General features: G+C 34.0%; 3 protein-coding genes across 5 annotated transcripts; 2 read left to right on the forward strand and 1 right to left on the reverse strand.

Annotated features, from left to right (window-relative positions):
- Positions 1-195: 195 nt before the first annotated feature.
- LOC139992919 (uncharacterized) lies at positions 196-3,479 on the forward strand. 2 transcript variants are annotated; one of them, XM_072014235.1, is made up of 5 exons: positions 197-590; positions 675-1,783; positions 2,229-2,477; positions 2,548-2,783; positions 2,883-3,479. In XM_072014235.1, exons 2-5 carry the CDS (start codon positions 1,123-1,125, stop codon positions 3,276-3,278), a joined length of 1,542 nt encoding a protein of 513 aa, XP_071870336.1. In that variant the 5' UTR covers positions 197-590; positions 675-1,122; the 3' UTR covers positions 3,279-3,479. The 2 variants fall into 2 exon arrangements, with proteins under 2 accessions (XP_071870335.1, XP_071870336.1); XM_072014234.1 differs by having other exon boundaries at positions 196-590; positions 2,548-3,479.
- Positions 3,480-3,874: 395 nt separating this feature from the next.
- On the forward strand, positions 3,875-6,677 carry Park (E3 ubiquitin-protein ligase parkin). The gene is made up of 8 exons (XM_072014237.1): positions 3,875-4,411; positions 4,521-4,722; positions 4,847-5,207; positions 5,279-5,480; positions 5,549-5,704; positions 5,788-5,910; positions 5,984-6,068; positions 6,144-6,677. Exons 1-8 carry the CDS (start codon positions 4,154-4,156, stop codon positions 6,251-6,253), a joined length of 1,497 nt encoding a protein of 498 aa, XP_071870338.1. The 5' UTR covers positions 3,875-4,153; the 3' UTR covers positions 6,254-6,677.
- Positions 6,678-6,765: 88 nt separating this feature from the next.
- Positions 6,766-11,993, reverse strand: Byn (T-domain transcriptional activator brachyenteron). 2 transcript variants are annotated; one of them, XM_072014222.1, is made up of 6 exons: positions 11,136-11,993; positions 9,196-9,291; positions 8,710-8,953; positions 8,424-8,577; positions 8,108-8,170; positions 6,766-8,011 (listed from the first exon to the last, which is right to left on the reverse strand). In XM_072014222.1, the coding sequence occupies exons 1-6, from the start codon at positions 11,441-11,443 to the stop codon at positions 7,188-7,190; spliced, it is 1,689 nt and encodes a 562-aa protein (XP_071870323.1). In that variant the 5' UTR covers positions 11,444-11,993; the 3' UTR covers positions 6,766-7,187. The 2 variants fall into 2 exon arrangements, with proteins under 2 accessions (XP_071870323.1, XP_071870322.1); XM_072014221.1 differs by having other exon boundaries at positions 8,108-8,305; positions 11,136-11,990.
- Positions 11,994-14,388: the final 2,395 nt, after the last annotated feature.

The raw sequence follows: 14,388 nt of genomic DNA on the forward strand, positions 1-14,388 counted from the left end.
TAGTTATCGCTCTTCTTTAATAATTTATACATAAACATTGTCTCTTAGCATTTCCCAAGTACAAAGTAAATACGTTATTCACAGTCATGAAAATAAGTGTTCTATTTCAAACATAATCATTTAACTCTGTCATACTTAAATACAGAAACAGTTTCCTATACGCTTCTTATATCTAATACATATTTACAGGTCAAGTTTGAAAGACTTTACACTGGTAACAGTCCCCAGTCGTTTGCAGACATTAACGCCGGGAACAATTACCATTCACGATTCTAAAACGTAAATTTTGTAACGTTTGTGTTTTGCACTGTTAGATAGTAAAATTTTAGTTTTTGGAATTTGGTAAAGTATCATACTTGGAAAAGTTTAACGAATATACAAATCTTCACTTGCAGGAAATCAATAAACACGAAAATATTGAATTGTGAAAATTATGAAATTTTGAAATTTTAAATAATGAAGAAATCATGAATCATGAAATAATGAAGAAAAATCATGAACTGCGAACGACCACTGAATATAATATTAATTTTGTGCAGTGAAGAATTATAAAATACAACAATTTTGAGTTGTGACAGTCTGCAAGTTTGGTAAGTTTCATTTGTAGAGAATTATCGAATTCAGAAGACTTTAATTGTTGGAAAATCACAGAATACAGTGATCTTTGATTACAGAACTCATCAAATTAACAAACTTTGTTTTGTGAAAAATCACATAATTAGAAATCACTGCATTATCAAACTTTCAATGAAATCACAAAATTTAAACAATATTCAAAGTACCTTAAATACTTCCATTAAAATTTTCAAGAAAGTCAAAAAATTAACTAATTGAGATATTCAAATATCTATTTATTTTCTCACCTCTTTAAAAGCACGACAACAAGAATCCTTTATTCTCGTGCAAATAAAACGGAAGAAGAAACACGATATCAGAGAACCCCTTCGAAGGTGAATCATACAGGTATCTCATGTACAACCCTCTCTTCAAAGCTATAGCAACACTTCCGGATGATATCGGAAGCTATCAATGAGCTCTGTTCAAACGAAATAAACGATATACTCATGAATCAAATATTCAACATATCAAAAGATATATCATCGTAAACATAAAAAAAATAAAATGTCTTCTTCGTCTGAGAAGCCACAAAGAAGACACACTGTAAGTACCTGCAAAAGAAGTTTGAACTTTTGTAGTACACCATTAAAAGGGAAACCTAAGCGGCCAAGTAGCATAAGCATATCTGGAGTTGATTCCAATCCTTCCTCGGCAAAAGAACAAAGTAAAAACCAAATTTTAGTTAGAATTTCTGATGGCAAGCAAAAGAGGAAAAAAAAGAAATTGCAGCAAAAGACATCGAAATTAAAAGGAACTGTGGGAGGTAATCGTGGGAAAGAAAAGAAGAAAGAAAAAAGAAAAAAGAAATGCAAAACAAAGAAATCGATTGTGAAGGTAGATCCTAATACAGATTGGGAAACGTGTAACGAAGATTCCCATCTACCTCCAATTAACAAATCAACAGAGAAATTTTCCCAAAAAGCTACTTCTGGATCTGACAGTAGTGTCTTGTTTAAAGACTTAAGATCGCCAGAAAGGATTCGGGAAGCTCCTTGTTTTGTCGAAGATCGTTTACAGTCACCCATTTTGCTACCGCGCGCATGGGATATCGAAAGTCCAGAAAGACTTGATTTTAAAGAGAATGAAGGTAAACTTCCTGTGAAAGATTTACCTTTTTCTTGTCTATTCGATGATTCTGATGACGAGGAGGATGCATTATGTCTAAGTAATTATTTTATATTAATATTGATATCTTGTATTTAATGATATTACAATTTTCTAATCTAAAAATTGAGGGGCTTTTTGGAAAAAGGATCCATAAGAATCTTTTGATATATTTCTATATTGAAACTATTGATATATTTCATTTGATAATATCAGAGTCTAGTAATATTAAAACTGGGGAACTTTCTAGGAAAAAAGCTAACAAGAAAAAATAGTAAATTGAGTAAATTGCACTAAAAGTTTCATATGTATAAATTGATAATTATAATTTTTAAAGAATTTCATTCCTTTTATGTTTATAAATTAAAGAAAAATTGATAAGTAACAATTCAGCTATTTAATAAAAGACCTGCACTTGATTAAACTTAAAAGCTCCCCAATTATTTAAGAAAACAACTGTTTCTCCTAAGATATGTGTATTAATGGTATATTATAACGTTTTTTAGAAAAAGAAAACGTAGTTAATACGTATCTAGGTCTCGGAAACAAGGCAAAGAGCAAAAATGATATAAGAATCGAAAAATGCAAGCAGTGGTTGGTCAATGTATCAGTTCCAACAACATCAAGTGATGTTCTCTGGGATGAATTTGTTAAAAATAATTGTAAAGATATCAGCAGGTATCTTGTGCCAACTAGTAACACACAAAAATCACGATTAAAGAAATATAGGCAAACGAGCAACGGGAATGAAAAAGGTATTAAAATATTAACCTCTAAATTCTATTCTGCCTAAATATTAATGCGCACATAAATTAATAAAACCAGATGAAAATTCTATAATCCAAAATGATCATGAAGAAAGATCTATTTTTAAAGAGGTTAAATCAGAGTTGCCTGAAGATATGGATATTGTGCGTGGATATTGGGATAAATCTTCGCAAAAATGGGTTCGAGTTCACTATAGATCCGACGTGTACAATTTTCTTAATAATAAAGAAGATAATTTTGGAGGGATGACTCTAAATCAATTTCTTCAAAAATGCAGGGATCAAAAAGAACAAGTAGATGAACCAGCATCTTTTTCTAGTTCTCCTCCTAGTTCTCATTCTAAATCTCCTTTTAGTTCTTATCCTAGTTCTCCTTCTTTAATATATTTGCAGAATACTAAAAAAAATGTCAAAGATATAAAAAGCAATCCGAATAACAAGAGAAAAAGAACAAAAAGTTTTCTTGATGATTTCGAATCGAAGAGATCCAAAACAACAATAGCGAATGTATCAAACTTGGAACTGCAAAGGATAAATCAAATACGTCGATTCGCATTACGATTAAAGAAGAAGAGAATGATGGTTGACAATGAAATACCTTCAACTTCAAAAGATATTAATTCTGATAGTAGAATACGTTCACTGAAAAGAGTGAGTAAAAATGAATTGGATGACAGAGAAAAAGATAAAAAAAGACTAAAACTGATCAAAGTGAAAGATAAACCTACGATTAAATCGGTAGAAATATTAAACGGTGTAAAAAAATATAAAGTGGCTGAACAAAAGTAGTGAATCTCATAATTTGTATTTAAATATTACGTGCAAACTATAAATTTATTTATTTATACAATTCTATATTTATATTTAAAGAAAATTCAATATTATAGAATATTGAATAATTTATAATTTGCGATATTTTCTCAATGTTATGAAAATTGCGAAAATTGTGAAACTTTTGCTCGATCTTTTTTGTAAATTATGAACTATCTTTTTGATATCGAATTTGTGTTGCGTAAATTATATGTACGTATGTATAATAAGTATCTACACGTTCGATTCATAAAGAAATATAGTATTCATTCTCGTATACAGAAAAATGATTCCTATCCACTGTTTTCATTACTTTCCTAAATTTATTTTATAATTATTTACCTGTTATTTTCTAATATTAACTATTATTTTGAAAATTTTCTTACAGTTATTTGCATAATCAAGTAAATTGTATTATTCACTCAGAAGTAATTGTAAACTAATTCGATTTTTCTATTTTTTACAATGTGAGAAATATAAAAATAATTGAAATATATTCTTTAAAATTGTATTAGATTTGTTATAAAATACATACATATGTATAAAGGTAATAGCAGATAATAGATGCTGCGAAAGAGGTTAAATCACAAACATATGTATGACGCACTTGAAAATTTCTTATGAATCTTGACGATTGAATTTTCTAGAATTTTTTAGTTATCCATATCGTTGAAGATGTCGCAGGATTCATTCTATTGTCGTTTCATTTCGGTCTAAATTATGCTATAAATTACAACACTTTGATCATCTCGTGAAAATACTTGATTTAGATTTCATGATATGTTTTCGCTGAGGCTCTCCATCCTTTTTCTTCTTTAAAGAACATCAAAATAAAGGAAGTTCGCATTAACGGTATGAGTTTCTTCTTTGGCTTCATACGGAACGTGTTTCTTAAAATGTTACAACTAATTTGGTTTAGTAAACGAAAATTAACAAATTCATTGAGTATATACGTGAAAACTAATACTGGAAATACATTCCCCGTTGATTTGGATCCAAAATGGGATATAAAGAACGTAAAAGAGATAGTGGCATTTCAAATGGGAATATCACCTGAAGACATAAAAATAATATTTGCAGGCAAAGAGCTGCATAATTCAACGATAATAGAAGTAAGCCTCATGTATTTTCGAAGATAACTTGTTCCCAATACGTATTTTTAAAGTACAGTGCAGTTACAAGTATGATAACCTCACCCCTTAATCAAAGCTTTTGTCATAGGAATGCGATTTGGGTCAACAAAGTATATTACATGCAATTCGAACTTCATCACAGAGGTTAAATAAAAATAAAGGTACTAACACCATTGACGAGTCTTTAGAAATATCTGAATTAAATGATAGCGGAGGAAAGCCAATGAATGAAACTCTTACTGATTTACCATTAGATGAGTCAAATCCACAAGAAAATTTAACCATGGAAGGTAGAATAATCGTAGCCTTTTAAAGGGTAAACACAAGTGGTTAAAGCGAATACTAAATAAATATGACTAGCATAAGATGACTAGTTAGGATTTTATATAAATAATATATTATTTATTTTTATAGAGAAACATGAAAATCCAGCACATTTTTTTGTATATTGTTCAACACCATGCAAAGCTGTTACAGTTGGTAAATTAAGAGTCAGATGTGCAACCTGTAATAGCGGAGCAGTTACGGTAGATAGAGATCCTCAGTGTTGGCCAGATGTATTACAACCAAGAAGAATAACAGTTCATTGTGAAAATGATTTTTGTCCAGCACCCACATTTATATCCAGTGACACTGAATCCCAAGTTTTATATGCACGTTTTTATTTCAAATGTGGGAAACATGCTAGTTTAGGAGAAGGAGACGAGGCTGTTCCTCTGTATCTTATAAAACCAAATTTAGGAAAAATACCTTGCCTTGCCTGTACAGATGTTAGGTGAATAATTTGTTGATTTTCATATCAGCAAAAAATAAATAATAACATTTTCAAACATAGGTTATTTATAGGGATATGGTCTTGGTCTTCCCATGTGAAGCTGGCCATGTAACTTGCCTTGATTGTTTCAAAGACTATTGTTCAGTTCGTCTAAGAGAACGTCAATTTCAATTTGATGACATTAAAGGATATTATACGCTTCCATGCCCAACAGGATGTCAAAATTCTTTCATTCCAGAAGTACATCATTTTCATCTTCTTACCTCTGAGCAGGTACCTTATATAATAAATATACAAGTTTCAAAAAGTCTTTAAATATTAATTATTTACATATGATATAGTACGAACAGTATCAGAGATTTAGTACAGAAGAATATGTTTTACGTGCTGGTGGAGTTTTATGTCCAAGACCAGATTGTGGTATGGGCATTATACCAGAATCACCAGATGATGATAGTGAAGAATGTAGAAAGATTCAATGTATTGGTGGTTGTGGGGTAATTATGTATAGATAAAATAATTTATAAAGTACAAAAATTTTAAATAAATCAAAATATTAATAATATATTTTTATGTTTAGTACGTCTTTTGTAGACGATGTTTACAAGGCTACCATTTAGGAGAATGTCAATTACAACCATCTGAATCTTTGAATACAATACATAAATCTGGGTATCCAGTTGATCCAAGGAGAGCTGACGATGTATGCAAAATATTCTTCTTATATTATATTTATTCGTTAATCAAAAATGTCATATTTATGATTTTTCGTTTAGGCAAAATGGGATGAAGCCAGCAATAAAACTATTAGAATTTTAACAAAACCTTGTCCAAAGTGTAGAACACCAACTGAAAGAGATGGTACCTTAAAATGTTAAAAAAAAAATTAAGATGTGTAATAAATTTTCTATTTAATACTCACATATTATTTTCTAGGAGGATGTATGCACATGGTTTGTACTAGAGCTGGATGTAGTTACCATTGGTGCTGGGTATGTCAAACGGAATGGACAAGAGATTGCATGGGCAATCATTGGTTTGGATAATTTATAATTATTTATATGATAAAAATATAGAATATTATTTCGTATAAATATAAATAAAGTAGAAGAATTAGAAATACAATCATTATTACTATCGTGAATTATACTAGTAAATTACACTAGTCAATTGAAGATAGTATGTGGAAACGAATTTTGTAGGATTATGGATATCTTTTGAAGTTAGAAATAACATTTTGGTCCTTTTTTCATTGTACTATTTTATAATTATATAAATTATGAATTTATTAAAATCTTTTTTGCTCTGTAAAAACTTTGCTATGTATGAGTCTAATTTATCATTGTATGTATATATAACAATTATAAATTTGTATATAAATTTTAGCGAGTTGTTATGAACAAAATGTAAAAGTGCCTTCTCTTCGTTCTATTTAAGAAATGTATATACATGAGCATTTGTTTATGAATAGATTATCGTATATCACGTCATGAACAAATCATCTCACAACTTCAAGAGTACTCTTTAATACCAAGGAAGGTATGTAAAATGGTATATATACGTTTACTGTATTTTATTATAACGATTATGTTATTTTTAATACATATTATCTAAAAACATCAAGACACGATTTTAGGACGGATTCATTTTTCAGAAATTGACATTAAATTTGATTAGATAATTACAAAGTACATAAGTAAGTAACTAATTTAACAACCTATCAGATTAATTAGTCTCGTCATTCCGATATTTTTATTTGTGTGTTCGCGATATTTATTTTGATGTTTCTCTTTGTATCTAATTTTTATATACCTATCAATAATTTCAATCATGTATATCTCATTCGTATTGCATACAACAGGATACTGTGGTTTAATACGACTTGTTCATACTTAGTCACCTAGCTATTAAAACAAATATAGAAATTATCAAGTAGCAACTCCATATCTTAAATAAAATTATTTGTATCACATACAGAAATCAAATTGCTGTAGTTTGTGGTGCAGGCGGTGGTGTCAGTGGAGTCCAAGCTGCAGCTTGATGTTCGTTATTCGCAATATCCGAATCTTGCCGGTGATGTCTATCAATCACCGTTGTCAAGTATCTCCTGTTTTCATCTGCCTGTACATCATTCAACGTATCCGTGTTTTGTTCAGAATAACTAACAGATATATGATGTTCCTTAGAAGGAGTATCATATTCGACACTAACAGGTGACACTGTTCCAGTTTGTTGAATTGGTTGCATGTGTAACATTTGAGAATGGTGATGCTGTGAGTGACGGTCAGGCGTCGTAGATTGAACTGGAGAGGCATGATATTCGTGAACATACTCGTCGACAGAAGGAACAGTATCTGTTCCATTCGGGTGTAGAGAATGATGTAACCCTGTATGAGGAACTGACGTATAAGATGACATCTGGTGATGTAAATGTAAGTTCAAGTTCAAGTAAGATTGTTGTTGCTGCTGTTGTTGCTCTGACAAAGTTGTAGGATGAATCCAAGCTGAAGTATCAGTGCAATGACTATGCTCTTGAGGAACAGAAGATAAGTTTGATGGTACATATAGAGTACATCCTGTAGCGGTGGTTGGAGACGCAGTTCCAACAACGCCTCTACTGAATACCGCGTGAGAAGATGAGGTTGGTGATGGTGAAGGAGACGTGGGCCATTCCTGCGTGGGCGGTAGACAAGCTGGATTTAGGTTCTGCAGGGATTCTGGACTGCGTGGTGACCAGCCTGGTGCTGCTACGTACGCTGTGGAATGCAACAGTTGTACTGAGCTGTATGGATCTGTTCGTTGTTCTGTAATGATCATTAATTTCCAATAATATAAGTATTACTTTTTCTAAAAATAAAAAAAAAAAAATTATAAAATTAATAACTGAGCTAAGAACTCACCATCTTGAATGTATTTATGTCTGAGAGTGTAAGGCGTCGATCTGCAGGTATTCCTATGGGCAGCTGTAGAAACGGTACAAGAATTAGGGAGATGGTTATTGACCGTCACTGACGCTTGATTTTGTGCGGCCGCAATGGCCGTGGCTGTGTTATATTCGTATCCCATAGTAGGTTGTGGCAAAAACCAAGCGCCGGTGTCTGTAATTCATAATTCGATACTCTTTTAAATATTTCATCAATTGTGATACTTTATCAATTATCATGTATTTAATTAAAATTTTAGATAATATTAATAATTCGTAATCAACTAACTTACATTGCGGATAGGTCTGCGGATCGGCAGGTCTTTCTTTAGCATCGAGGAACGCTTTCGCGAAAGGATTGTATTTAATCTTCAAATTTGTGACTTCTTCGTTCTGGTAAGCTGTCACCGCTATAAATTGCGTCTCAGGATAACGGTAAGTCAACACCTAAATATCATTTCCATATTAAAATATCTCCAAATGACAGTCCATCATAATTCCAAATTTTCTTTATATATCATTTTTATAATTAGTATTATAATAAATTACAAACTGAAGAAATGTATGGAATATTAGTACCGTTCTTTCTTCCACCGCGTCTACACGAACTAGATGAACTCGAGGTTCATATTTGTGTAGGGAGTTTAGCATAATTTGACCGTTTCCATTGGATTTATTTGTCAGCTTCACTTTAGCGAATGATACCGCTTCTTTCATCCAATGAGATCCAAAATTTGGACTCTCAGGATGGATGTAAATCGGATTCGGTGGGGCGACTTCCGCTTTTCCGCCTGGGACCCATTCTCCATTAACGTATTTCCATCTATCAATAGAATTTTGAAAATTTTTAAACAATGCAAGCAATTCAAGAGGCGAGAAACAAGCAATAAAATTTTTAATATTTTAAGAAATATTTCAACGTACGCTTGAAACTAGAAATTATGCATATCAACAACGATTCTTTCCTCAAACTGGAGAAATTTATTAACGACACAAGAACATGATTGAGTCTAAAATGATCCAAAGGAAAAAAATACAACAGAGTTCAATTCTGCACTTTGTTACCTGTGTGGATCCACTTGAACGAATTCAAGAAGAAGAGTGTACATAGCTTTCGGTTCCAACCCCCTTGCAACCACTTTGACTACAGGAAACATGCGTCTGAAAGTAAAATCGAAGACGCAGATAAAGATCATAGTTCCATGAAGGATTTTTATTAGCTGCGTGTTCCCTTTATCTTTAACTAAATTTAATTCTTAATGGTACTAGCTACCATAAGACGTTTTGTAAAGTGATAACGAAAGAAGACATCTAAAAGAAAAGCAGGAATTTTATAAACACTAATGAAAGTAACACTGAAGGCGGCGGACAGCAGAAGAATCGAGCCGCCGGCAATAAAATTTTACGATGGTCACAATTCTACGTAAAACATTCTTCCATTTCTGCTTGTGTACCCGGGAACACTTATCTCCGCACACGAAAAACGCGGTCGACAAACCGTAATCGTTTTTAATAATATACGAATCATAAAAGTAGCCGGCCAGGACACGTCGTGGCGAATATCTTTTGATCTACCGACCGAAGAAGCTCTACTCAAATTTTTGCTCACCTCATTTTTCACTTGTTCGATTCGAATATTTTTTTTTAGCAGAAAGAATGTTGCGTATCGTGATTAAGCCGTGAATTTTTATACATTTATGGGAAATATTTAAATGCAAAAGTGTTTAAAGTTTAAATACCAAATGGATATAATATGTAAGAATCTACAAGATATTCATAGTAAATTACTCGTTATAACACTTTCAAGATGAAATAAATTTCTATTTAGGTATTGTTTTTTTTTTTTTTTAATTTGTTCGTAAAAATATGAATTTGCATAATATTTTGCGGTTTAATTATATGACACATATATTCGATTCTTGATAATATTTGTATAATCTCCTAGTTCTAACTTCAAATTTACGGCGTATGGAATGGTATTAATATTTCTTTCAACAATACGGCGTCTCAAAAAACTAAATATTTTAGTTATCCAGATTTATTAATTCTTAGAATTGGTCGCAGAGATGAAAATCATAATTGCCGAGATCAAAATTTTAAGAATTTCGATCTAGTCACATATTTCAACTCTTCAAAGTTCAGTTTCATAATCGATCAAGTTCTACTTCGCTTTATTCTCAGTCGCGATATGTTTTCATGACTTGAAAAAATCTAACAAACCTTTTACAACAACGAACGTAGGATATTATTTCGTGAAAAATGGTAATGAACTGATTTACACCATTATGATTCTCAGTCTTCCAATTGATCTTAATCGAATCTTAGAATCGACGAAAAAGAAAAAACGAAGATATGTAAAGAATCGGGAAAAAATATTTGTTATCGATTAAGTTTTCCTTATTATATTAATTTGCATTCGCGAAAGAAACTACGAATAACTTGTTGAATTGAAGAGAAGACTGTTATCCTGTTCTCGAAGCAAACATGGAATATTCATTTGCGTGAATCATCTAAATCTTCGTAGCATTTTGCAATGATCCTTTTTTCCATTCCACAAGCGGCATTTTTTTTTCTCTCCTTTTACTCCGGTGTATATGAACTATTATTTTTACCTTCTAGCTTGTTCGCACCGACACTCTAATTAATACATTTTTACGCGCGACGGAGAGCCATCTTTGCTTCGGATCTTTCAGCCAGCGGATCCTTCGAGCTTCTCAAATGTGAAACCTATGATATACTATTTTAAACGTGCAACTGACTCATCGGTAAATCGTTTATACTTAATGTATCAATGTTTTTTTCCAGTTGACAGTTGCTATAATTTCATTATAAAACAGAATTTGAAAAAACCACGGCATAAAACAATAATTTCCGTTGCAAGAGAAGAGGAACGTTCACAGTCATATCACTACTTCCTTCGCTAAGTTTACTAAGTTTACTTCTACTAATTTTATACATGAATATCTTAATAGGATTCCTAGAAGTTCCACAGACCATCCACTCACCTTCCATTTTTCGTAACAATCATTTCATTGGTCAAACACTGGAATTTGGTCCACAAATCTCTGTCCTCGAGAGACAAAGAAAGAGGCAATCCCTGATTTCCGCTGACAGTCATGGTACCAAGGTTCTGCCCCGAAATCACCGTCCTCTCGTTGCTTCTCTCTTCGTGGTCCTCCTCAGCAGTTGTCCGACTTTGTCTTCCAGCGCTGTTCCGTTCCCTTCCACGATCTTCGTGCACTTCCCTCTCGCGATCTCGTTCACAACAGGATGACCGTGATGGAGAACCAGGTGTAGCCGGTGCTGGCTGCATCTTCCCGTTTCTTTGACGCCCAGAGCTCGTTCCTCGACCTCTGTGACCCGAGCTGCGACTCGGGAGAGGTTCACTAAAAACACTTCTCTTGAGCTTTTTCCTTTTCTACTTCACAATTCAGTTTTCAAAAGAAAAGATGTACAATCTCAGTTATTCTTCGATCCAATATATATATACATACATAAGCTTAAACGCTTATTATTATCAAACACTATGTTCTAAATCAATCAAGTCACTATTGCCAGATTTGACGAAGACACAAGATGAAAGACGAAAACGGAAGGTCAGTGGTAGCAGAATACAAGCGAAACTGTTCTTTCCTTGAAACTATATAATCCAGTTCGATTTTCCGAATTAACGATCGTCAAGGATGAAAGAAGAAGAAGAATAGAAGTCGAGGGCGGAAGAAGAGACAAAGCGTCGGAAGAAGGATGTGAACAAGGATGGAAAATCTATTTCTCGGCGAGACTATTCGGTCCCGCGGCCGCGTGGCCGTGCTCGTAACACTTGGGCGCGATATTTCACACTAGTCGGCGAAGACGAGCCGAACACTGACTGCTGACATATCATCGTCTCTGTTCGACGTCTTTTTCCTCTCTGTTGCCACGATGGTAACCGTCCAATCGATGCCTGTGCACGGTTCTCCTGTTCCTTGGGTGCTAATTAAACTCTAAATTAGGAAAGCTCCGAGGCAACATGGCGGACCTTCAATACCTCCAAGGCAAAATCGTCGATTGGCCACCAGGATCCATGCTCCGTCAGAGCGATTTCACTGGCGGTTAGATTCTTTTCGAAGATAGAGAACATTGGTCGCCGCCTTTCCTACGTTTCCTCAGCCAATCCATGCACGGGACCATTTTACGATTCCACAACGGTTGGTCGATCCTCTCGAAAGCACGAGGCTTGCCAGTCCGCCCACGCGACAGTCGTCGACAGTCGTCTTCGCTGGCACGCGCATTCCGATCACCTGGAGCTTGCGATCCACGTATCGGTCTCTCTTTCTTCATCGTAAGATTTGTTTGCTCGTTCATCGCGCGATGGTTCATGAGTTTCACGAGGTGTCTGCCGATATTTTCTTGAAATTCTATGATCGAAGTGCAGCCGGGAAAACAGCCACCGATTAGACAGATCGATCAAGAATCATCGACGAGGAGTCCGAAGATGATAATCGGATTTGGAGAACATCGTGATATTTGTCTTCCGGGTTTCCAACGTGTTACAATATCAATGTGTTACTCGAGATTGTGACGTTCGGCAACACTTATCTAAACAAGATCATCGACAATTTGTTTGAAGAAAAGAAGAAATAAGATAAGCTGCATAATGGTAATTATGTTTTAGAATAATGGGAAGGTTGTTAAACAAAACGTAGTTACCATTCGTTAAATCATCGGAGTAGTACATGTCAGCTTGTTCATTTCCATTTTACAAAAGAAATATGAGTTTTAAATATTTTGTTTATCTTTTTAAATGGGGTTTATCTACTAATAAGCGCAGCTGTTGTTCGTTAAGAATTATTCGTTTCTGGAAAATGTCGGAGGAACGTAGCTGCAAGGCGAAACAGTTAACCATTTCGACGGACAGACAGTCTGACTGACCATTTCGAGTCAAATGACAAAAATCAACAGCAAGTTACGTCCGACTGGCCTATGTATCGCGAGTAGATATTTGAGCAGGACCGTTTCTTGTTTGCTATCGTGCGCGGTTTTGGCTGGTAAAGTAACCATTCAGCCCTGACTGATATTTGTCCTAGTAATTTTGTGGAGGGAAAAGTCGCGATATCGGCGCAGCGAAGCCACCAAACACGTAACGGAGAAGTTATCTCTGTTAAACGAACACCATCTACCCATCGTCGATCCTTAATTTGTTCAACGGTTGCCTGTGCACTTCGGTTATTAGCAAAATCGATGCCATGTGACGCCGACTTTCAAACAGAGTCGAGGAACGAATATTCCATTTGCAGTTTTACCATTTTAAACATTCTTAATATTTCTAAAATTATCAAAGATCTTTGGATTATTAGAACACGTAAGATAGATGATTTCTGTACCACAGTTCAAAGAAATCTTCCATTTTCGAGCTAGAATGATAAATTATTTCAACTATTGAGAACCTTGAATAATAATTGAATAATTTGAGTGCATACATAAGAAAATTTGTGAATAATTCCAGTGGATCCTGGATTAGAACACGTCCCGGCTAATGAAGATGATTCTTATACCAAAAATTAAAGAAGAAATCTTTGTTCGGTCTGTAAAATTGATATTTTCAAGCGCTAGAAAAGCGGTGAATATCAAAATATTCCTTGAAATTAGAACGCACAGGGTCAATTACTATGGATAAAATAATTATACCAAAAATTAGAGAAGAAATCTTCCATTTTCAGTCCAGAATCCCAAGAATTATTTTCAAACATAATATTTGGAAAGCCTAAAAAATTCGTAAATAATTAAGTATTTGCTAAAACGTCCAGTATGACGCATTTGTGCGTTACTAATTCCTATTTATAATCGTTTTATAGCTTTATTACGCCTTATGTCTAATTAAACAACAGAACAGTTACCGATACTACATCTCACAGTTGCAATTCCGGGTTTCAGATGCATCAATGGTGGGAATAAAAAAAAGAGACGCTTTATCTCGAAAATTTTACAAGATGTTCAACGTCTGTACGACTCGTTTACGATATAGATATCCCGTCCGTCACTACCTGCCGGTTAGGTAGCTCATCTGACGGATTGGGAGGTCCACGATGTTCGTCCATCGCTTTTGAAGAATGCCGCCTTCTTCTGGCTCATCTACAATAAACATCCACGATTGCGATCACCGTAATAAACCATCCACGGATGGGTCTTTGTTCCTCTATTTACAAATTGCATTCTACCGAATCCTTACACACAAACGGAAGCGATCAATTCCTTTTACCGGTCACCGACAACTTCAAA

Source organism: Bombus fervidus, chromosome 12 (genome assembly GCF_041682495.2).
Source record: "Bombus fervidus isolate BK054 chromosome 12, iyBomFerv1, whole genome shotgun sequence".
NCBI lineage: Eukaryota > Metazoa > Arthropoda > Insecta > Hymenoptera > Apidae > Bombus > Bombus fervidus.

Excerpts from the sequence above, each read along its gene's own strand:
- Byn (XM_072014221.1), bottom strand. The coding sequence starts at position 11,443 with ATGCAGCCAGCACCGGCTACACCTGGTTCTCCATCACGGTCATCCTGT. Across the intron at positions 9,292-11,135 it reads ATTGTTACGAAAAATGGAAG|ACGCATGTTTCCTGTAGTCA; the intron begins GTGAGTGGATGG and ends TTTTACTTTCAG. Across the intron at positions 8,954-9,195 it reads GTTCAAGTGGATCCACACAG|ATGGAAATACGTTAATGGAG; the intron begins GTAACAAAGTGC and ends TTCTATTGATAG.
- LOC139992919 (XM_072014234.1), top strand. The coding sequence starts at position 1,123 with ATGTCTTCTTCGTCTGAGAAGCCACAAAGAAGACACACTGTAAGTACC. Across the intron at positions 1,784-2,228 it reads GGAGGATGCATTATGTCTAA|AAAAAGAAAACGTAGTTAAT; the intron begins GTAATTATTTTA and ends AACGTTTTTTAG. Across the intron at positions 2,478-2,547 it reads GAGCAACGGGAATGAAAAAG|ATGAAAATTCTATAATCCAA; the intron begins GTATTAAAATAT and ends TAATAAAACCAG.
- Park (XM_072014237.1), top strand. The coding sequence starts at position 4,154 with ATGAGTTTCTTCTTTGGCTTCATACGGAACGTGTTTCTTAAAATGTTA. Across the intron at positions 5,911-5,983 it reads ATCCAAGGAGAGCTGACGAT|GCAAAATGGGATGAAGCCAG; the intron begins GTATGCAAAATA and ends TTTTTCGTTTAG. Across the intron at positions 6,069-6,143 it reads AACACCAACTGAAAGAGATG|GAGGATGTATGCACATGGTT; the intron begins GTACCTTAAAAT and ends ATTATTTTCTAG.